This window comes from Anabas testudineus, chromosome 1 (genome assembly GCF_900324465.2).
Source record: "Anabas testudineus chromosome 1, fAnaTes1.2, whole genome shotgun sequence".
Lineage (NCBI taxonomy): Eukaryota > Metazoa > Chordata > Actinopteri > Anabantiformes > Anabantidae > Anabas > Anabas testudineus.
In genome coordinates, this window is record NC_046610.1 from 12,887,538 (window position 1) to 12,909,509 (window position 21,972).

Here is a 21,972-nt window from a genome sequence, read left to right on the forward strand (position 1 = left end):
GACTTCAGCTTTTATTGTGTCTTATTGTGCCTTGGATAGCACTGGATTGATGTATATTCATATTTACATGATGCATTTATGTTCACCTTAGAATGACTTTTCACCCCAAGCAAAAACACACTTAACAGTGCAATACCACATGAAAAGATACAACTTTAATCGTACATCACTGAGACCTTGTTCACAATATAAAGGTTAGACACATCAAGTAATTTATCTGAGGTGGAGGCCAGGTCACTCGATGCAGCACTCAACATACAGGACAGTTTTTGGATCGACTGAAGTAAAGTAATGATGGACTGTCCTTTTCTTTAATTAAATGAATGCTTATATGACATACTTGATTGTTTGGACAGCTGCAGTAGATGACAGAGCTACTGTGAGGGTTCAGTGTCTTGTCCAAGGACACAACATGTAGCCAGGAGGCTCCACCAACTGAGCTATATGTAGTAGTAGTAGCATTAATAGACAAGACGACTGAGGCAGGAAAAGTCAAAAATTAACTATTGACAAGTCTTTTCCCAAGTCAGTCTGTGTCTATGTTAGCCAAAGGTAAATGTAGCTGCTTTAGACAATTCAAAATATAATAAAATAATAAGTACCTATAATAATATTACAACATTATTTCATATTCTGGGTTATTTCAGATGTTTTTGTTGAATACACTTCTATATTTGTGCTGTCATAATTTAAATATATAATTTAATAACAAATACATTTTCAATTAACTAAATATTTAGTTTTTTTGTCTTCAGACATTATAAGTTATAAAATGTTTTTGTATTAAAAAACAAAACGCACGCTGAGTGACGCACCCTGACGCCCGGTCGTGCGTCATCTCCAGGCGACGACAGACTCCAGCTTCGCGCCAAGCAGCAGTTGAAGGATTTTCATACTTTTCTGAAAATTAATCGACCAAATACTGCAAGAAAACGTGTTCACAATGGTACGTTGCAAATTTCTGCGACTTATTCGCTCTTTCGACAAATTGTATGTGCAAACAAAGTTGTTGAAAGAAGAGAAAATAATCCTGTTATCATCTTAAACCTGCTCGCTGCTGCTGAAACGCGTCAAGTGCGCAGTTAGCTGCAGCTAAACAGGATAAACTTGGCAAACTATTACTTATAAAGAAAGAATTGCGTAGGTTATTATTGTCATCGTTGTTCTGTTAATGTGTAACCATCATATATGTCTGAGAGTTTACATTTTCGCACAACCAATGTCAGAAAGTGAAAGTTTCAAATTGTAATTCGTGAATTTGCAGTTATCGTTAATGTGAAAAAACAGTGCAGAGCTGTAATCTGCTGTCATTTTTGTAATTAACCAACCATGCATTTGTTCTGTGTGCTCACACAGGATATAAGGCGGTTCTTTGCACCGACATCAGCTAAGCCTGCGGTGCAGAAACCAGCCCCAAATGGAAACTTCAAAGCGGAGCAGCAGCAGAAGAAGAAGAAGAACAATCCTTTGTCTTCGGATGAGGAGGTGAAAAAGAAAGAGATCACCAAGGCAAGAAATAATGTCATGTTATGATGTTGACGGAATTCACAAATATGACAACATTATCTAAATCTGATTAGCATCATTATCTTCTGCTTTCTGTCTGTTGATGATTCTTTGTTTCTAACCATCCCTATACATCATGGTTTATTGTTGTATATGTGCTTCAGGTCAAAAGCTCCAAAACAGATGAGAAATGCAAGGATAGTGAGAAGAAACGAAAGAAACGTGCAGTAATAGAATCAGGTAAGTATATTTTGATCCATTATTCCTCTCTGTACTACAAATAACTATTTTTCTTATCTTATTATAGCCTAATGTCAAAAATGTATATATCATATAACTTGTGCACAAACTCTCTGAGCTTTTCATCTTCACAGTTTGTCACCTTCTTGTTTTTCTGTTCAGACTCAGAGGAGGAACCAGCGAGGAAGTCAAAGAAATCCCCCAAAGAAAAACAGAAGAACACTAAACCAGAGCCACCTCCTAAAAAAGATCCTGTACAGTACGTCTCTGAAACAGGTAATGGTTTGCCACCTGCTGTGACTGGGGCAGCATGAATTTAAATTATTGTTTATGTTATAGATCTCACATTTATCTTGCTAATGATAATAAAACCACATGATCTGCATAATATGTGTTTACTAAGATGCGCGTCACTACAAATGATCAAATAGAAGCTAAAATGTCCCCCAAAATACATGTTTTTTTTTTTTTATTGTAGACTCAGACAGTGACAACTTTCAGTCTTTGAAGAAGGCCTCCAAACCCAAGCAGAATGGCTCCAAACTAACGAAGTCCCCTTCAGAAAGTCCTCATTCAAGAGCTAAAGAAGTGATGAAGTCACCCACCAAATCCCCCTCCGCTCAGGGGAAGTCTGGGGTGAAGCATCCCGCTGTGCCTGTCACCCCTAAATCAGCCCCACCTCCTCAGCCCAAACAAACCCCCACCTCAGTTCTCGACTACTTTGGCAGTGGGACAGTGCAGCGCTCAGACAAGAAGCTGGTAGCAAGCACCAAACGAAAGGCAGTGAGTACTGACTATTTCCTTTTTTTTTTTGCTTCTCAAACCCTCTCATTTAATGAAAATCAAGGTAATGACATGACTTTGTCTGACAAGTATTTCACTACTATGTCATTTTTCATTACCGATTTAAAAAAAAAAAAAAAAACAACAAAAAACTAATGTTTTAAAAAACTGTTTGCTCCTCAGCCGATTCAGGACACAGAAGATCTAATAAGTGATGAGGAAATCGCTAGGCAGCTGCAGATGGATGAGGATATGGAAGTAGGACAACTGCTTATTTACTGCTGTGCAGTTAAAATCTATTAAACTTGATACTTTACAGAGATCAGTTCACCTCATACTTGTTGTTTCTCATGCTTGTGCTTCTAACTCTCATTTTACTCAGCTTGAAAAACGGATTCATGAGGACGAGGAGTTTGCCAGAACACTGGCCATGCTGGATAAAGAACCCCAGCCAAAGAAGGTGATGAAAGCAACTACACAAGCACATTCAGGTTTGCTGCTTTGCTTGCTTGTGGATGTCAAATTTATTTTTTGTGCCCTTCTCCAGGCTCGTAAAGGCTCTGATGAAAAACAACCCCCTACCGCATTTCCCAGAAAGAGCCACACAGACTCTACTGCTGGCAGCACAAGCAGTCCGTCTAAGATCCACCGGAACATGTCAGAGGATGTGATCAGTCCATCACCTAAGAAGAACACTGCCCCTGTCAAAGCCAGCTCCAAACTGGCCATGATGAAGAAAAAGAATGAGGAGAGAGATGAGGGCTCAAAGAATAAAACAGGGTGCTTCACCAAAAAAGGAGAAAATCTCTCCCAAAAAGGAGCCCCACACTTCGGCAATTTCAAACAAGACGTTCACACCGACTGCACTTAAGACTTCTCCCATAAAGAAAGAGGTGAGTCATGCAGATGCCTCATCTGTCGGCTGAAAAGCATCATATCTAGATCTTAATGGACAAAAGTAAAGAAGTCATTACATTAAAACATGATCAAGTTAAACATGTCTATCTTCACCTTTCAACCTGATTAGAGCACAAGTACGAGTCCTGATGACTCAGAGAAGAAGAAGGGCAACTCTTCTGCTTACAGGAACTATCTCAACAGAGATGGACCTCGAGCTCTGGGCTCCAAGGAAATCCCAAAGGTAACAAACACACTTTGTGGAAAGGAAAAAAGCTGTTTGGCCAACCATGAGCTTCACCTTAGTCCTGTTCGTAATGACTTATTGTATTTTTTTGTGTTTACCAGGGAGCAGAGAACTGTTTGGAGGGTTGTGTGTTTGTGTTAACTGGAGTCATGGAGTCAATGGAGAGAGATGATGCGAAATCCCTCATTGAGCGCTACGGAGGCAAGGTGACGGGTAACGTCAGCAAAAAGACAACCTACGTGGTGCAGGGCAGAGACAGTGGAGTCTCGAAACTTGAGAAGGTGACCAACCTGCAATTTAGCCAGTTTTGTCTTTTTTTTCTGTCTGTTTTCCTCTGTTCTGTTTTACAGATGCACTGTGTTTGGTTTGGCTTTATACTGTGTTGTCTCTCACTGCTCAGGCGGAGAGTTTAGGTACCAAGATCTTGGATGAAGATGGTCTATTGGAGCTGATCAGAACCAAACCAGGAAAGAAGTCCAAATATGAGATTGCTGCAGAGGCTGAGGTCAGTACTCAAATAGAGTCATGCAATGGTCAAAGGATATGGTTCACACTTTTTTGCAAAATGATAAAATAATTTGGAGACTTTCCCCTGAGGGTATTATGTATTGATCTCTGTAAATTAGAGCAAAGCCTCAAAGACCAGGACTCCCCCCAGCCAGACTTCAAAGAGCACTCCCAAAGCCCAGAAGATCTCTCCTTCTAAGGGGAATTCCAGATCGCCTCACACTCCCAGCCCGTCAAAAACCGAACTGGCACAAGGTTACGGCGGCAAGTGCAGAGGTGCCGGCACTCCACCTGGGAGAGGCTCAGGTCAACTGGCCCGAAGGGAGCTGAGTCTTTCCTCCTCTGCCTCTTCATCTTCTGCCCCGGGGCCGTCATCCCCATCAACGACCGGGGATGACAGCAGTCTGCTGTGGGTGGACAAATACCGCCCACGCTCTCTAAAGACTGTGATTGGGCAGCAAGGAGACCACAGCTGTGCCAACAAGCTGCTGCAGTGGCTGAGGAACTGGCACAAAAACCACAGTGGAGGCGCATCCAAGCCTCCAGGTATTTAACTCTAGAGGTTATTCTTTTTCTGTGAACTTGTTCATGTGTGCTCACTCTATGCCGTGTGCTGTTTGTTTTCTGTTTTTTACAGCAGCAAGATTTGGTAAGTTTGGAGGGAAAGATGATGGATCAGGATTTAAAGCTGCTCTGCTCTCTGGACCACCAGGTGTGGGGAAGACCACCACAGCTGCCCTGGTCTGTGAGGTGAGTATGAAACGGCCATATTTTGGCCGGTCTTTGGTGCTATTATTACTGAGTTGAGACAAATACTCAGTTAGTTTTGCTCTGACCTCAACTTTGCGTGTTGGCATGTAGGAGCTGGGTTTCAGCTACGTAGAGATGAACGCCAGCTGCACTCGCAGCAAAAACAGCCTGAAGGAAGTCGTGGCAGAGTCACTCAACAACACGAGCATCGAGAACTTCTATAAAGGTGATCTTACTTTTCATCTGTCTGTGTTTCTGTTTCCATTTGAACCTACATCAGCCTAGATTAAGATCACATCTTGCTTGTACCCATTTTCCAAGAAAAAGAAATCAGTAAAATAGCTAAATATTTGAGTGGCATCAATTTTTGACTGTACTAATAAAGAGTAGTTAATTAACACTTCCACATATGTCATGTTCAAATTCTTTCTTTCTTTTTCTGCGGAGGTGTTAAGTACTTTCTAAACACTACAAGTGTACATTGTAGTAGATGTAACTGTTGGTGTGTTGATGCCTTGTAGGCACGTCTCAGACTGTGAGCAGTAAACACGTCCTGATCATGGATGAGGTTGATGGTATGGCTGGCAACGAGGACCGTGGCGGCATTCAGGTACATAAACACATCTCTCTGATTCTCATGTTTTGAAGGTGGTTGATCATATTTCTTTGCTGTAAGAATAGAAATAGTATAGAATAGAAATGATAATCAGTTCACCATGTGTTCGATATGTTTAGTGGTTCTTGGTTCCTCCGCCATGTTTTTTTTGATACTGACCTCTGACCTCCTGCCTCCTGTAGGAGATGATCAACCTGATCAAAAGTTCAAAGATTCCTATCATCTTCATGTGCAATGATCGCAACCACCAGAAGATCAGGTCACTGGCAAATTACTGCTTCGATCTGCGCTTCCAGAGGCCGAGAGTTGAACAGATCAAGGTACACACACATATACATCAGACATGGCATGCATGGTAACATCAGAATCTAAACACCAATATGTTTTGGATACACACAGTAAATCTCACCAGTGTATGTAAACAACAGGTTGTAAATGTTTGAGTAACAGATAAGCCAATAATAATTGTTATATATATATATATATATATATATATATAATAATGTTAATGAACTGTGAGGATAATCATGAATAAGGACAATTGAGATCAGTTGTCCCCTGAGACTTAATTATGTGCATAACACAGCAGTAATAGATAATATATAAAAGTAGTTTTTGCTTCATCTGAATATAAACTTTTCCTTCTTTTTCTGCTCTGCTGCTTTCATTCTCCAGGGAGCCATGATGTCCATTGCTTTCAAGGAGGGAATCAAGATCCCGCCTCCAGCTCTTAACGAGATTATCCTAGCTTCTAATCAGGATGTCCGACAGGTAAGTATCATAGAAATCAGTTCATACGTACATTTTATCTTCATGCGCCCTGTCTCACGGTGCTGTTTTATTCTCCAGGTGATCCACAACCTCAGCATGTGGTCCGCCAAAGACAAGGTGATGACGTACGACCAGTGCAAGTCTGACGCAGCCAGCGCCCGCAAGGACATGAAACTGGGACCGTTTGATGTTTGCAGAAAGGTGTTTGCCATGGGGGAGGAGACGGCTCACATGAGCCTCATTGACAAGTCTGACCTCTTCTTCCACGACTACTCGCTAGCACCGCTCTTCGTCCAGGAAAACTACCTGAATGTTCGCCCAGCCGCTGCCAGGTGAGAGGTTTAGCTGTTTCCACTTAGTTCCAGTTCTAATAATATCATCATCATCATCAATACAGTGTCACACTGGACTTAAAGTGCCATCTCCCATTAGTGATTCTGTGGTTCCATATTTCCTAAATTGTGAAACTAGTTCTTTATGATATTTTATTTATTTAATTATTTTTGTCACAGTGGAGATCTGAAGTCCCACCTGGTGTTGCTTAGCAAGACCGCAGACTCCATCTCTGACGGAGACCTGGTAGACAGACGGATCCGCTCTGGGCAGAATTGGTCACTGCTGCCCACTCAGGTAATACGCTTATACAGTGGCAAGAATAAGTATGTGAACCTTTTGGAATTTCTTTGTTGCATTAATTTGTCATAAAATTATCACACAAGAAGGAGATGCCTATGTGAGCCATGACTCAGCAAAAGAAGCTTTTAGAGGATCTGTGTTCAATTGATTTGATTGATTTACATAAAGCTGGAAAGGGTTAAGAAGTGATGTCAGAGACTTCAGAAATTCACCAGTCTACAGTTAGACAGTCTACTAAGACACTTTGGGACTGTGGCTTCTTTACCAGGATTGGGTGGCCAGTCAAAATGACCCCAAGAGCACAACAAACACTCATTAATTAGATAAAGTCACAACCCCGAGTGACAGACAAAGATTTGAAGACATCGTTGGGACTGGCTAACATCTGTGTTCATGAGCCTACAGTATGTAAAACATTAAACAAGTAGGGTGTCTATGGCATTGTATGTCTAACTAGCATTATGAGGTGAGACATGAAAGATCAGATTTTTTTGTGTTATTATTTTAGGCACATTATATTTAATATTTTTGACTTGGATGTAGATCAGATCACATTTTAGGACAAATGAATGCAGAAAATGTTGAAATTCCAAAAGCTTCACGTACTTTTTCTTGCCATTGTACATACACACACACTCATCACTACACACTATCACTACTAGACCTTCTGTTAAAATAAGAGTGTTGAGCAGGAGCCTTGCAGTGAAAGTGACAGTGAGATATGTTTGTTCCTGAAAAGAAGAGATGGATTACGTCATGTATCTACACAGTGTGTAGTAAAAGCAGCATGGAAGCAGAGCAGCAGCAGCAGCTTCTGTCTTTACCCAGGGCTTGCACAGTTCAGCACATTAAGTGCAGGTCTTTTGTGTTTAGGTGGTACTGGGAGTACATCTGTGCCAGTGTGTTACCTTTGTTTTAATCACTTGCCAAGTTGACAGATGAGGGTTCTACTTTCAAGTAGGAAGCCATGTGGAAATGTAGTGTATTTTATATAGAATAGAAATGGGACACAGTCGACCATTCGAAGATGTCGATACTGTTACATTTTCTCCAAGGATTGTGTTAGTCCTTACGTGTTCAGGCAACAGAGCTTCATCGTTGTGTTGGTGTGTCTGTTTGCAGGCCATCTATGCCAGTGTGTTACCTGGTGAGCTCATGAGAGGCTACATGACTCAATTCCCCACATTCCCTAGCTGGCTCGGCAAGAACTCCTCTACTAATAAACACTCCCGCATCGTTCAAGAGCTGGCCTCACACATGAGTTTGAAGTGAGTATGAAACACCAGCTTTTGACTTCTAACACGGTGCCAAGCATAAAATCGCTCACAGTGTTTTTGTCTGGCTCCTGCAGGACGTTGAGCAGCGTGCGGGCAGTTAACCTGGACTACCTGCACTACCTGCGACAGGCACTGCTGAGCCCACTTCAGAAGCACGGAGCGGAGGGAGCGGGACAAGCTGTGCAGCTGCTGGACGACTACCAGCTCATCAAGGAGGACGTGGATAGCATCATGGAGATCAGCGTCTGGGGCGGACAGCCTGACCCTTACTCCAAACTGGAATCTAAGGTCAGTAAGAGGGCTAATATTTCACAGTACTGCACTCTGTTGTTTGGTAGATGGAATAAATATCACTTCTCTCAAATGTATGATTATGTTCTTCATTATTAGCATTATTAGCATGCGTTAGAGTTTGTAGAATATTTCTAATGTTGATACGTTGGACTTTCCGTGGTTTATGTAAAGCCCAGCAGAAGGTTAATTCTGACACGCTGTCTCCCCTTCCAGGTGAAAGCAGCTTTTACTCGGGCGTATAACAAAGAAGTTCACCTGACGCCGTACTCCCTGCAAGTTGTAAAGAAGGGACGCCGAGGTGGTGGTGGGGAGTCGGAGCTGGGAGGGGACGACATGGACCAGGATGTTCAAGAGGATGAGGATGAGGGGGAGAACCTGAAGGCAGATGCCATGATCAAAGTAAGAGCATTCGACCTGTTCTAACAGTGCAAACTCGAAGTCACGTATTCTTCTCTCAGTTAAAATCTTTTTCTTCCAATTTTTCCTCTGCGCAGCAGAAGAAGGCTAAAGCCACCAAGGAGACGAAGAAGGAGAAAGAGGATTCTGGGAAGGGCAAAGGCAAGGGGAAAGGCAAGGCTAAGAAATGACTGATGACCAGAGGAGGAAAAACAAACTGTCCTGCTCTGCCTCCGACTGCCCGCACAGACTGTAATATGTTCACTGCACTTAAGAACTTTTTATGAGCATCACAAAGTAGTGAAACTGGCCTTAAACTCTGCAGGTAACTCATCGAAACATCACCATGATTCTTAACCACACTGGACAGAAACGTCTTCCTAGTTCTTCAGTGTCATGATTCCATCTTAATGTCTTGCTACAGAACAAACAGTATTAGCTGCCTCTTTGACCTATTATCATGTTTATACACCTCTGTAGTGATGTCTCTCATCAGGAGAGTTGTTCATATCGTCCATCTTCAGTTTGTGGTCCGGGTGTCAAGGCTGTAAATAATGTCTGATGTAAAAGACTGTTACCTTTTGCTACGACGATACTTTTGAGCTACAGTTAGCACTGATCCTGTAAATTGCAATTCTGTAAAAAATGTCATGAGGATTAATAGAAAAATGTGTCACTCATGAGTGTTAGTGATTTTCCCTCCTCCCACCCCCACACATTTAAAATGAGAGAAAAGACACTGTTTACTAAAATGGTTTCAGGGTTATATTACATATATATGACCTGGTTATTCAGAAGTTAACTTTGATAAAAGAATCAAGCCATAATAAAGTTTATTTAGTGTATTTACAACCAGTCTCAGCATGGAGACGTCCAGTCAAAGTGAATTCACTTTCAGATTGCAGCAGGGCAAATTTACACAAACTGGCACTAAATCATTGGTGAGATTAGCAGAAAAAATTAGGACTGCAACTAATCAATATTTAATTATCCATGAATCTGTCTAAAATATATTTATATATTTTGAAACAATACGTTGATTAAACAGTGGACAATTCAATATCAAAACCTTAGATTTTAGTTAACTTTTCAGTTGCTGAGTGGCGCTACTGGAATGTATTTTTCACAATTTAGTTAAAACCAGTTGATTCATTTAGAAAATGATCAATCAATAATGAATAATAATAATTGTTAGTTGCAGACCTAACTAATCTTGCAAATATTCACTGGTCCCGACTCTGCATTATTACATTGGGGGTTATTAGTTAAAAAAAGTTTTTGTTTTTTAAATAAATACAATTGCAGAAATACTATCCAAAATATCAATCTGTATTTAAACAAATAGAACATCACAAGGCTGATGTGAAAGTTACATACAAACTTTCTTTTGCTCAATGATCCACTTCATCAGTTTGCAGGTACGCAGAACAATCCGAGATCTTTTTCACCTGTTTCACACTCAGAGCCTCTGAGCACATGGGACACACTGTCTCCGTCTCCAGCAACCTGGAACAGGAACAGGAACAGTTCAGTGTGGTTTTTTAGTATTACCCAAAATGTCTTTTAGTCATGACGAATAATCAACGCTGGCACTTTAACTAATTTAGAGTCACAGTTCTACCAAGGTATCAGATGTAGAGAAACAATTTCAAAAACCAGGAATAAAAAACAGCTTTACAATCATGTGATTAAGGCAAATGAGAAGCAGTAAAAAAAAAAAATCTAATCTGAATAATTTTTTTAAGTTTGTTCGCAGACTGTGTGGAAGTGTGTGGAAAACAGTCCCAGAAAACTTTTTTTTTTCTCTTGCAAAACTGAAAAATAGGCGTAAAGCCCAAATCTCACAGCAGTGTTGCTTGTCTAAGTGCAATATGGCCACTGTTCCCCTTGTGGGGGGGGAAATACCATCGGATAAGTACTGCTGCAGTGGCTGTTTACAGCTCTCTGGGTTCAGAGGACAGCTTGGGGAAACCCAATAAAGTGCAGAAGCTGCATTTGAAACCTCAGGCAAGTGACAAAAGGTGAGATTTATGAGCTTTCAAACTGCATTAATGCCCTCACGCTGAGCTTTCCTCTGGGAGTTTCAGACATTGGTCACCTCAATGTGCAAATAGCAACAATTATTGTTGTTATCGATACTTGTTGTTTAACTTGGGGGTTAGCTGTAGACTGTTAACCAGAAATGAATGTTGTGTTTTTTTCAACATCTATTACAAATTATTTTCATCTACTGTGCAAAATCTGAAATAAGTAACAGTTTTCATCTTTATTTCACAGTATTATGTGTTTGATTTAAGATGATTATGAAAATTACTGCCTGACGACTCCATCTGGTGTATGTTGATGTGTGCTTGCGTCTCACTTACAGAATGAACTGTGAGTAGAGAGCAGGAAATTCACAATGAGGGCACATGGACCAGTCTTCTTTCAGCATGTGACGACCCTGACAACATGGAAAGGGAACAAAGATGAAATGATGAAAATAGTGAAGTGCTAATTTCTGATCTTCAGAAATGAGTGTTAAAATATCATCTTGTGTCTGTACCGTGGCAATGCAGTAGGGCAGGTTGTTCTTGCAGGAGATACACAGCAGCTCGTTCTGGGGTAGCTGGAAGCCACAGAAGGGACATGGAGTAGTTTCCTCCTCCAGCTCTGATGTATCAGGACGTCTGTTGTGTGGACAAATGGTTCAACGAATTCAGATATGGGATGAAAGAATCAGACAAATGCATTGAAGAACGAGTAGAATGGGGAAAAAAAAAACGACATAAACATGTACAGGATGTGTTGACACTCACCGGACCATAGCCTCGATCTTTTTCCTGTACTTTGGGTCAATCTCATTTCGATACTCTGGTCTCATCAGCATCGCAGCAAAGCTGAAGGCCGAGTTCCTCAGCCCGGCACGGTGACATTCGATGACAGCTGATGTCAGAATGGGAACAACATCTGCACAAACAGTAAAACAGACCATTTAAAGCTCTGCGGTACCCTTTAATTGTTTTTAGTTTTACCTCACAACAAGTTTTGTGTAAAAGGTGAATTTTTTCTATGTTGACTCACGGGCAGGAAACTTGCTGATATTGTTGCTGACGCGGATTAGCATGCGTGCCCCTTTTAGGTGGTCACTTCTCTTCACATGGATCTACGAAAAAGATGAGATAAAGAAGCTTTATCAAGTAACAATATTAATGTTTTATAATCCTTTAACTAAATACAATGTAAAGCCAGTGAAGAGGCTGACTGGATTCTGGCTTAACACTGCAGACTGCAACACTGGACTGTCTGATGTTATATCACTCTGGAAAATGTTCAATAACAAACAACCCAGGTGAACCAACCTTGACGAGTAGGTAGGAGTGTAGGATCATCAGGTTAGTGGCCATTTCAGCAGGGATTTTAATCTTCTGGGCCTGCAGCTCTGTGTACATGCTGAATAATACGTCATGGGCATTGCGATAGTTTCCTATAAAAATAACAAACACGCAATACACTGTATGATTAGCACTCAGGTACCGTCAGGTTATGGTCGAATGGTGTGCTGTTATCAGCAGACATCAGTTTGTTTAGAGTTCAAACCTGCGCACTGCTCTTCTCTGGCGATGATGATGGCAGTGCGAGCAGCCTCTCTGTACTGCTGCAGCGCCATATACAAACGGAACAGGTACTTGGCATCCTGGGAGGAGGAAAGAAAGTTCAACTATCAAACTTTTAGTCCACAGTGTCACTGTCACCGAGTTACATACACAAACAGACAGTTTAAAATAGTTTTGCAAGTTTTATTATGTTACATATTTCTGTAACCAGTTATTAATTTAAAGTAGCAAATAATGAACCAATCAGGGACTGGTGCTGCCTATGACATGATTCAACTAGCAAAGAGGTGCTTAACAGGTGTAGTACAGCTGATTGTCTGGTTACCTTGGGCATACCGTCACTCTCTCCCATCAGGTAATCTATCAGCTGATTTGTCAGAGAGCTGTCTTTGGCCTGACCAACCTGGAGCAGACGCAAACAAATAAATATTTAATTCTATGCTTAACTTCGGTTTGCATATGCAGAGTGACATTCATTTTGACACTCTCTCACCGTCTCAATCGCCATCTCGACTGCCAGGTTGTCTTCAGTGTTTGGACACTTCAGGAAATGTTTCAGGGCCTGAAACAGATGGCGGACAGAGAAGAAAGATTTTATAAATGACAAACAAATACACTGATACGTAAATAACTGAATTAATAGCAGAGGGCTCTTACTCTGCTGTACTGCCCACACTTTTGGAAGAACTTGCCAGCCTGCAGGTGTTTCTTCTCTCCCTCAAAGTAAAGAGCAATGCTCTGGTAATCCTCCTGTGTCGCCTCAGAACCTTATAGACACACACAAGCAGCAGTGCAACTAATATTAATAAAGTGCTGACTGGATAATAGCACGACATTATACAAATGGAATATTTATATCAAACTATGAATAAACACATTCCCACAAAGACTGACCGATGATGTCTGCGTAGACCTCCATCTGTCCGTGCTGCTGTGCCAGCTGGAAAGCTTCATCGTTGCACTGAGACAGAACCAGGAAGTGGATGGCTGACCCGTAATCGTTCAAACGCAGGAAGAACCTAAGTTACACAAAAATATGTTTGAGATCTATTACGACAAAAACAGAAAATGTAGCAGAGAGAAATAATAACTGCTGCATGTGGGTTTGTGCTACCTGGCTACCATCTTTGCTCCATCAATGCTCTGTGTCTCCCTGACAATGCGAACAGCCTCCTCTGGGTTGTTGAGGTGGTCCAGCAGGACACGGATCACATTGTCCCAGTCTTTTGCGCTCTCATAGGCGCGGGCTGCGTCTTTATACCTGGAGGACACAGGACACGTTACATGAGCATCTCTTTACGTTATTTAACTGTCAACACTTGGGACTTCACACTAAGAACTTACTTTCCATCTGCCTCTTTGGCCTTTGCATACTGCAAGTGGATCTTGGGAGAGGAGACATGAGGGAGCAGCTCTCCCACTTTTGTCCTGAGTGTGGAGTAAAATTAAATATTATAAAGGAGGAGAGAAACTTGCAGGTGTCACTGTGCATGAGTGTTTGTCTCACCAGTTCTTGCTACGAATGTAGACTGAAGCAGCCTTGTCGTAATACTGGCCTTTCTCATAGAGCTGAGCAGCTTCCGAGAATTGCTGTGAGACAGAAATGAAAACCACAGAAGAATAAATTAAACAAAAGTCTTGGTTGACTCTGAGGTATGCTTGCCCTGGTTTCAGCTTCTTCACAGACAGCATGACATGTTCTCCTAGAATCTGCTGATACTTGAATTAAGTCATCAACACGCTACAGGTTTCCAGTGCTAGAGCCAAGCAAAAACCCCGAGCACACCTAATGCAACTAATGAAGTCCTTGACTTTTTTGAGACTGCAGTAGTAATTAAAAGTTGAATTTCATGTTGAATTTGAAGGAACCACTTATTTAAATTGTTCATGTTTGATATGTTCATTACAAACAGCCTGAGGGTTGTTGTTTTTTTTTTTGTCAATACATCCCATTTGCAATGGGGTTAAATCATTTTGAGTGCAACTGTAAACACATCAGATGACTGCCTGTCTATAATATGATTATCTCCTTAGGAAATAATGAGAACATATAATTTGAAAAAAGATATAAGGCTGCCTCTCTACCTTCATGCTCTCCAGTATCGCTCCACATTCCTTCTTGAGGAGTCTACTTGGGTGCTGGATCGCCTGGGCAGCTCCTCTCCTGATGTCGCCCATCCTGATAGACATCCTGGCCACACCTGCCTGACATGCTTCATCATGGTCCTGGAACTGCACAGCAAAGGATAAGATAAGGAAAGGACAATAGATAGAGGAGACTTCTGTGCAAGTACAATCATTTTGTTTCTTATCACTGTCACCTCAAGTGTAAAGAATAACATATTTAACTTTATTTAATATTTGTACATGCTGAATATTGTTTACTTACTTTATTGTCATGGGTCATGCCTTTTTCATAGTGTGCCAATGCATTTACATAGTCTCCACTACAAAAAGGAAAGAAAGGTTTAGATGATTGATACTTTAATTAATCCTCTTAAAGAAATTTGTGTTATTATTGTTTTAATTATTTATCACGTGTAAAATCCTGAATGGTAAACACGTGTTGTGTATTTACACTTACATAAACTCCAGGTGAGCAGCATATTCTTTGGATATAAAGGGAATCTGGTCTTCTGCTAGCCTCTTGGCTAACATAAGGGCACTGTCCCAGTGCAACAGGTCTCTCCTCATCTAAAACACAGAAAATGCTACTTGCTGACAGCATTTACACATTACTTAACATATTTTACTGAAGGAGAGACAAGCGATCAGGTCTCTTACACATACAGACCTCTAGGGCAGCAATTGGACTGTTGGAGGACAGATACAGGTCCTGGGACAGGTTGTAGTCTCCCAGAAACATGGCCAAATGTCCTGCCAGTAAATTCATGTCCTCTACACCCTAGACAGGAGGACACGTGGCGATTCTGTTAAAACAGACAAAACCAAAATGTCTTGAATATAAACCACTGTGCGTTATGTACCTGGATGCCCTGCAGTGATAGGACCATGCCCACGTCGCCACTCATACGGTAAACCTGGATGGCCAGTTCCACCTCCATGTGGACCAGACAGGCTTTGCCTAACTCTGCCCAGTCTGCATCACGGCCTGCAGCCTTACACAAATCCCAGGCTTCATGGAACCTGGTCAGGGATATACAGACAATTATTATTATTATTATTATTATTATTATTTTACTTTACCCTTGAGTGAAAGTTAGTTCCTAATCTCATGTCTCAAAGACCCATGAATTAAACAACAAACAAAAACAAGATGGACCTCCATTTTTCCCTAATGACATTCTGTGTATTATTTTTGCAAACAAACATTTATAAACAGATTTAGACAATATTCCAATAATACATTTACTGAACAACAGCTGATCCCTGACTTAACTGACCTCTTGAGCTGGAGTGCCTGGGCGAGCTGCTTGCTGATGTCTTGTGGTGAATCTGGTGCCGTGCCAGCTGAATTCTTCAGGAAGGAGTGCGTGCTCAGAGGCACTTCACTGATCTTACCGCTCGTTGTCTGGCACGTCAGCTCCCCGTTGTACAAGAGCAACGGGATGTGGGAAAATGGGAGTGTGGTGCTCCCCACTAACACAACTCGTGGACCTGAGTGCACAGAGACACAGTAAACACAAGAAAAGTCTAACTTTATTACAGTTTAATTTAAGAACTGATGGAAGTGCTTCTGAGTAAAGGTCATTAAATTAAAAATAATATTATTCATTATCTCTCTCCTACATTTCCATTATTTGTAACAAGACCTTCATGATGGATGATATTATTTTGTCGATGTAAATATACTATTGGAAGTGGGACAAAGAAATATCTGAGACAATCTTTAATATGTGTGTGCATGTGATGGTATATCATATTCCTACCATATATGGTGGTTTTATGCAGGGCGTAGGTGTACACCTTGTCATCATCATAAGCTACAAAGACCCCTCTGTCAGCATGCCAGTTGTCCCACAGCACACCTGTGATGGTGGGAGAGAAGTTTGGGAGCTCAAAGCAGGAGTCTGTTGCCTAGTTGGACACGGACAGACACACACACACACACACACAAACACACACACACACAGAACAAAAAATTAGTTGTTTTCACACGTCTAGCACCGTATAATCAAGTTGGCTTACCCTGCTTAGGAACTAGAATGTGTGACACACAGATTTTCTAAGTGCTCATTATATTATTATTATTTATCATCATATTATAAATGAGCACAAGTCTTTTTAATGTCATTCTTTGACAAAACCAGACAATAAATTGCCTGTGTACAGAGTGTTAGACACATCATATTTGAGCAAAACTAGCTAGAAAACTGGAACATGACAAAGTTCAATGGGATCCAAAAAGTTACAAACTGTATCACAACTAGTTTTAGAACATCAGACAATACGTAATTGCAATTTACTTTACTTTTCAATTGTTTCTCTACTGAGAATATCTGACTACTTTATATCTTATGGCATTTTATTATTCAACTTTTTGTGCACAAAGTGCGTTGGTGTTAATTTAGTTTTTATGTTCTTGACAACATGAATTATATATGAATGCAGCTCTTCTTAAGGCGGTGATCTTAGCACTACACTATTCAGCCGCTTGAATTATGTTCATTGTATTTTCAACTGATTGTTTTCATTTGTATAATAACATGTACTGACATTTGCAGGGGAAAGCAAGAAGCCGCAGTTCTTGTCATCGATGAACACAAGCCGCGTCCCATTTAGGTCGGAGAACACTTTCCTCACAGCAACTGGATGGCTGTAGCTGCTCACAGTCTCCAAGTCCTCCACTAAGACACAAACCACATTACCTGACTAAGACAAAGAGATAGAGACCAGAGAGATACGGACATCTGTTAATAAAAAATCAAAATTTGAACTGCAAAACCATCAAAAAGGAAGTGGACAGGGACAAAGAGGTTGGTAAAGAGAAAAAAACAAGAATAGATTGAAGTGGAAAATTGAGTTTGGGGAAATCAAGAAAACAGGTGAAAAATGAAAGATTAAAAAGATTGAACCAGTAGGAAATGCATGTCTTAATCAGTGTACGTCATGAAAACCAAAGCTTAAAGACACTGGGTTTGTACATAACATGTAGAGGAAAGGAACATTCAGGTTCAGACTTCCATGTGATTTCTGCAGCGTAGCTTCACTGTGTACTAATAAGGGAATGAACGAGGTGAAGATGTGCTGCTTACATCAGTGCTATAGTACAGGAAGTCAGTAGTGAGGGCGTGGCAAAGGATCCGACCTTGTCTGTCATCATCTGGAAACAACTTCATCTGTTTCCTCTCCTCCTGATCTTTTCCTTCAATCTGGACACACACACACACACAAACAGAGGAGCACAAGGAAAACAATAAATGGTGAAACCTGCTAAATAAATGTTTATTGGTCAATAAAAAGTGAAGCTAAGTGGTGAAACATACATATGCAGGCAACTCACCATATGCAGCTGCACTTTTCCTTCAAATAGCGCCGCTGCATAGTCTGAATTCAGGCACATGCTGGCTATCGTTCCCAAATACTCAACGTCCTTCAGCTTTATAAAACCTGAGTAACACACACAACAGTTTGGTGAAGCTTATGTTTGAACATTTAAATGATGACATAAATAGCACATCACAATAACAACATCTTAATGGTTAACACATCACACACACCAGGTTCTTGGTCTACCAACGCGTAGAACCAGGCTCTGTTGTTCATCCCCACAGCCACATGATATGGTCCCACTGCAATGAAAGTCGGCTCCACTTCTACTTCTATGGACACAGGACTCTCCTGGAAAACACAGAGCATCAGCACAGCAAGCACATCTCTATATGTAGCATCTGCCGATTTTAATTACTCTGATTTCTTTCTTGTCTTTCCTCCAGTTAAAGCCTCAGTGATTTTCAGGTCACAGTAACACTATTAGAACACAAACACTCCTACTAATGACTATTCTTAGTATATAGGAGGATATTTTAATGTCTGTTTGTTATCTCAAAAACTGCTAAATATATGTTGAAGAAAATTATGGATCAACAAATAACTCACTCATTATGTATTAATTCAGAAACCAACTCACATTTCATTCCCATTTAATTTTTTTTAATGGATTAATTTGTGTTGTTTTGCATACTCTGAGTTTTTACTTTTCATAGTGCTGTTTTTCTTCATTTTCTATACAAGAGATTCATTGTGCGATATTGTTTTTGTTAATAATGTATGAATGTGTGTGTGGGTATGTGTGTGTTCTTACCCTTTCCACCTGGTTGGACACAGTGACCTCTAGCAGCGAGGTGAGGTAGGCCAGCTGGGTACCAAAACTGTCACCCAGGATGGGAAGCTTGGTGAGAAAGACATGAAGTGTTCCTTTCTGTGTGGAAACTGCCAAAAGCTGCCCATCATCTGTCCAGTTGAGCTGGTCCAGACCTGTAGGAGGACAAAAAAGAAGTGGGTGGCACGTTCAGGATTTCCCTTTGACAGTTTGATTGGAAAACACAAAACGTTTCTTACCTTTAGTCTCATCATTCAACTGAATTACGTTGCTGATATCTTTGAGCTCAGACAGCTCGTGGATTTTAATGCTGCAACAAGAAACACACAGTTTTACGTTTTATGCTAACAAATACACAGAATAAAGATGCTGCTTCAGTTGCTTCAAGTCTGTGTGTACCTGTTGTCTCCACAGGAAGCAGCCTTATTTAGCGCTTGAGAAATGGCCACACTGTTGAGACTATCTTTGTGGTTATGAGCCTGGTAAAGCTCCTCACCAATCTCCTTGATGTGAGTAGAAATAACCACAAAGTATCCGTGGGAGAAGCCAATGAGTATATACCCATCACCAAACCTGGAAGTGACAAATAGAGTCATTTTCAACCAACTATCAGCTACAGCTTAGAATCTGTGTTGGTCGTGGGGTGTACCCATATGTGTGAGTGTGTGCAGTACCAGCGATAGGAGACAATGTTTCCGTAGCGATGCTGAAAAGTCAAATCTATCCGGTTGTCAGGGTCGTTGATATTAAAAAGCATCAGTATCTTCTTGCCTACAGACACGCTCACCTGTAGGGTCAGTGATTGCAATAAAGTGAAGACAGCAATACATGAAAAGTACATCCTAGATCTTTGTTTTGAGCTATGTCTTTTAAAGTACAAACTGACAGTACAGGAAAAAGTTTTGAAACCTTGTGAAACCTTTGGAATTACCCACATTTGTGTGTGTAATAGTGTACACATAAAACATACTTTGATAAATGAAGAACTGCATAAACCACACACTTACAGTTGTTTCTCCTTGAGAGGACCTTTCATCTGTCTTCATCACTGAAAAGTAAATTTCTGCAGGCTCCCCACGAAGTGTTGTCTGACAAAAAAAAAAAAAATAATAACAGTAGATCCTTTTTCCTTTCCCTCTTATTGTCCTTCCTACTTAATGATACTGGGTGGTCTCACACAAGTGTCTGACCAGAACTGGATTTAAAATAAGTTTTATGGCTAAGCTAGTAGTAACACAAGGTGGTTTTTGTATATGCATGTGTGTGACTACCTGCCTAATGGTGTCTCCCTCGTGATTGCTGATGGTCAGCGTGTTGTCATCACTTCCCAGAGCCAGCAGGTTCTGAGAACTCCAGCACCCACAGGTGATCTTTTTGGTGTGTTTACCTAAAATGAGTGGAGAGAGGTCAATCAAGATAAACAGACATAACTAAAGATTAACAAACCACAACCAAATCTCTTCTATGGTTTTATGTGTATTACCCAGTACAGGGATCTTGCGTGACGTCTGTTGATTGTATATTAACAGATTTCCTTTAACTGTCCCAACCGCCAACAGAGGGCCTGTCTTTGACCACAGGATGAATGACATTTGATCTCTGTTGCATTAAAAGACAGAGAAAACAGCGTATTAGAAATTGTTAGAATAATTTCACCTAAACTCTCTTCAGAAATGGCATGCAGGTGTGTTTTACCTCATACCACTGTCAATCTGAGATGTCTTATTGACACTGGCATCCCAGAGGTAGATGGAGCTGGATTTTGCAGCTATTACTGCCAAAATGTCTCCATCTTTATCCCAGTCCATACCAACACAGCGCCTAGGAGGCAGGAAAAAAAGAGGAAGTGCCATAATTTGAAACTGCAAAAGGTGATCACTTAAACCATTTTGATCAAACAAAGGTGAGTCAAAAAATATGTTTTCACACTGACCCTGGAAGGTTAAGTTCAGTCCACTTGTGTCCATGTCGATCAAATATTTTCACTGAGTTGTCCTGTCTGCACGGTTGCAAATAAAATGTACAATTTAATTCATATTAATCTTTTATTAAGAGAAGAAGATTGATACACATTATGTACCACAAAAATTATTACTTACCCTGCAACAGCGATATAATTACCAAGGGTTTTCTGCCACTTGTACAGCAGGTTAGAACCCGCCCAGGCCTTTTCAGCGAGAATAAAAACACTCTGTGGATAAAAAGATTTTGAGCGATCACATTTGTAATTTTCGTGTGTAATAAAATGACAAAAACAGTTCAACGTTATCTACTTGCATGTGGTCACTCTCACTAGTTGTAGTAGTAAGTTAAGTCAATTAAGAAAAAAACAGACAACTGCCATCGGGAACATTATCGTTATATTAACGTTATTGTACAATTGACGCTAGCTAAACAACTCAGGCAATCACGGTGTCACGCTGTGTTGTGATTATTCTGTCCATTGAATTGTTAAATAATATGCTTTCTTGGTGTCTTTGTAAAGTGTTTGTTCGTATTAGATAAGGCCGAACAACGCAGCAGCCAACAAATTAGCTGGTTTAACCTTAGCTAGTGTTTTACATCACTTGTTAGCAGTTAGCTTGGTTTTTAGTACTTGTCTAGCTAACGCTAAATAACGATACCGTTAGCAAGTAGCTAGCGAGCTAGCTGTATCCCGACGATGCGATCAAACTCAGCATTATCATAATCATAAATCAAACGTAATGCTGATATTTTCAGTTCTTTCACTGGTACCAACCTTCATCTTTGTGACACAAAGTCAATCATTTGGCGTTAAACTTTAAATAAAACTTTTCTCTCCAAACATCACAGCATAACTGTTGTATGTATCCCACAATGCTTCACTCTACAGCGTCTGAAGAAGCGATGTCATAGCAACAGTTATCAGCCAATCGGGAGCCTCCAAAGCAGAGTCGCGTGATGGGGGATTTTAAAACAGATAAATTGTAATAAATTATAAACAAACAAACAAACAAACAAACTAAACTAAACACTTTAGTTGCCAGAAGCAAGAATGTGAATCACAACTGCTTTCTTTTCTGTAATAAAAAAAAAAATCAATTTTTACCCATATGAATTTGGCCCTTGGTGTTCATGAATACAGAATGCAGGGAAGTCTGGTTATCTGCAGTCAGCAGCAGCTGTGTGTATGGGGCAATCTTACAAAACCT

The 21,972-nt window shown here is 40.6% G+C and overlaps 2 protein-coding genes across 2 annotated transcripts; one reads left to right on the forward strand and one right to left on the reverse strand.

The window, feature by feature from the left end:
• Positions 1–832: 832 nt before the first annotated feature.
• Positions 833–9,652, forward strand: rfc1 (replication factor C (activator 1) 1). The gene is given in 24 exon segments (XM_026359944.1): positions 833–946; positions 1,357–1,509; positions 1,671–1,746; positions 1,909–2,022; positions 2,225–2,529; positions 2,713–2,787; positions 2,912–2,989; positions 3,077–3,307; positions 3,309–3,422; positions 3,557–3,670; positions 3,775–3,954; positions 4,074–4,178; positions 4,300–4,726; positions 4,818–4,930; positions 5,042–5,156; positions 5,452–5,540; positions 5,729–5,866; positions 6,222–6,317; positions 6,396–6,649; positions 6,830–6,947; positions 8,076–8,221; positions 8,305–8,518; positions 8,738–8,923; positions 9,019–9,652. Coding segments are annotated over 24 exon segments (3,537 nt in total). The 5' UTR covers positions 833–943; the 3' UTR covers positions 9,112–9,652.
• On the reverse strand, positions 9,500–21,644 carry wdr19 (WD repeat domain 19). Its single transcript, XM_026359943.1, has 36 exons — positions 21,540–21,644; positions 20,899–20,990; positions 20,733–20,798; positions 20,495–20,620; positions 20,283–20,398; positions 20,071–20,186; positions 19,807–19,887; positions 19,474–19,586; positions 19,199–19,372; positions 19,039–19,109; positions 18,782–18,954; positions 18,198–18,318; positions 17,981–18,087; positions 17,733–17,849; positions 17,194–17,349; positions 16,407–16,554; positions 15,921–16,134; positions 15,504–15,663; positions 15,311–15,421; positions 15,101–15,210; positions 14,906–14,963; positions 14,602–14,748; positions 14,024–14,106; positions 13,861–13,944; positions 13,631–13,777; positions 13,411–13,535; positions 13,174–13,283; positions 13,010–13,078; positions 12,842–12,919; positions 12,500–12,596; positions 12,262–12,386; positions 11,984–12,065; positions 11,719–11,869; positions 11,466–11,589; positions 11,287–11,363; positions 9,500–10,426 (listed from the first exon to the last, which is right to left on the reverse strand). The coding sequence occupies exons 1-36, from the start codon at positions 21,543–21,545 to the stop codon at positions 10,312–10,314; spliced, it is 4,050 nt and encodes a 1,349-aa protein (XP_026215728.1). The 5' UTR covers positions 21,546–21,644; the 3' UTR covers positions 9,500–10,311.
• Between the last annotated feature and the right edge of the window lie 328 nt (positions 21,645–21,972).

Bases quoted from the DNA above. Each gene is read 5' to 3' on its own strand.
- wdr19 (XM_026359943.1), bottom strand. The intron at 19,587-19,806 runs GTAAGTGTGTGG...CTGACCCTACAG, and splicing joins CCTCTCAAGGAGAAACAACT to GTGAGCGTGTCTGTAGGCAA. The intron at 13,778-13,860 runs GTAAGTTCTTAG...TGTGTCCTCCAG, and splicing joins GCCAAAGAGGCAGATGGAAA to GTATAAAGACGCAGCCCGCG.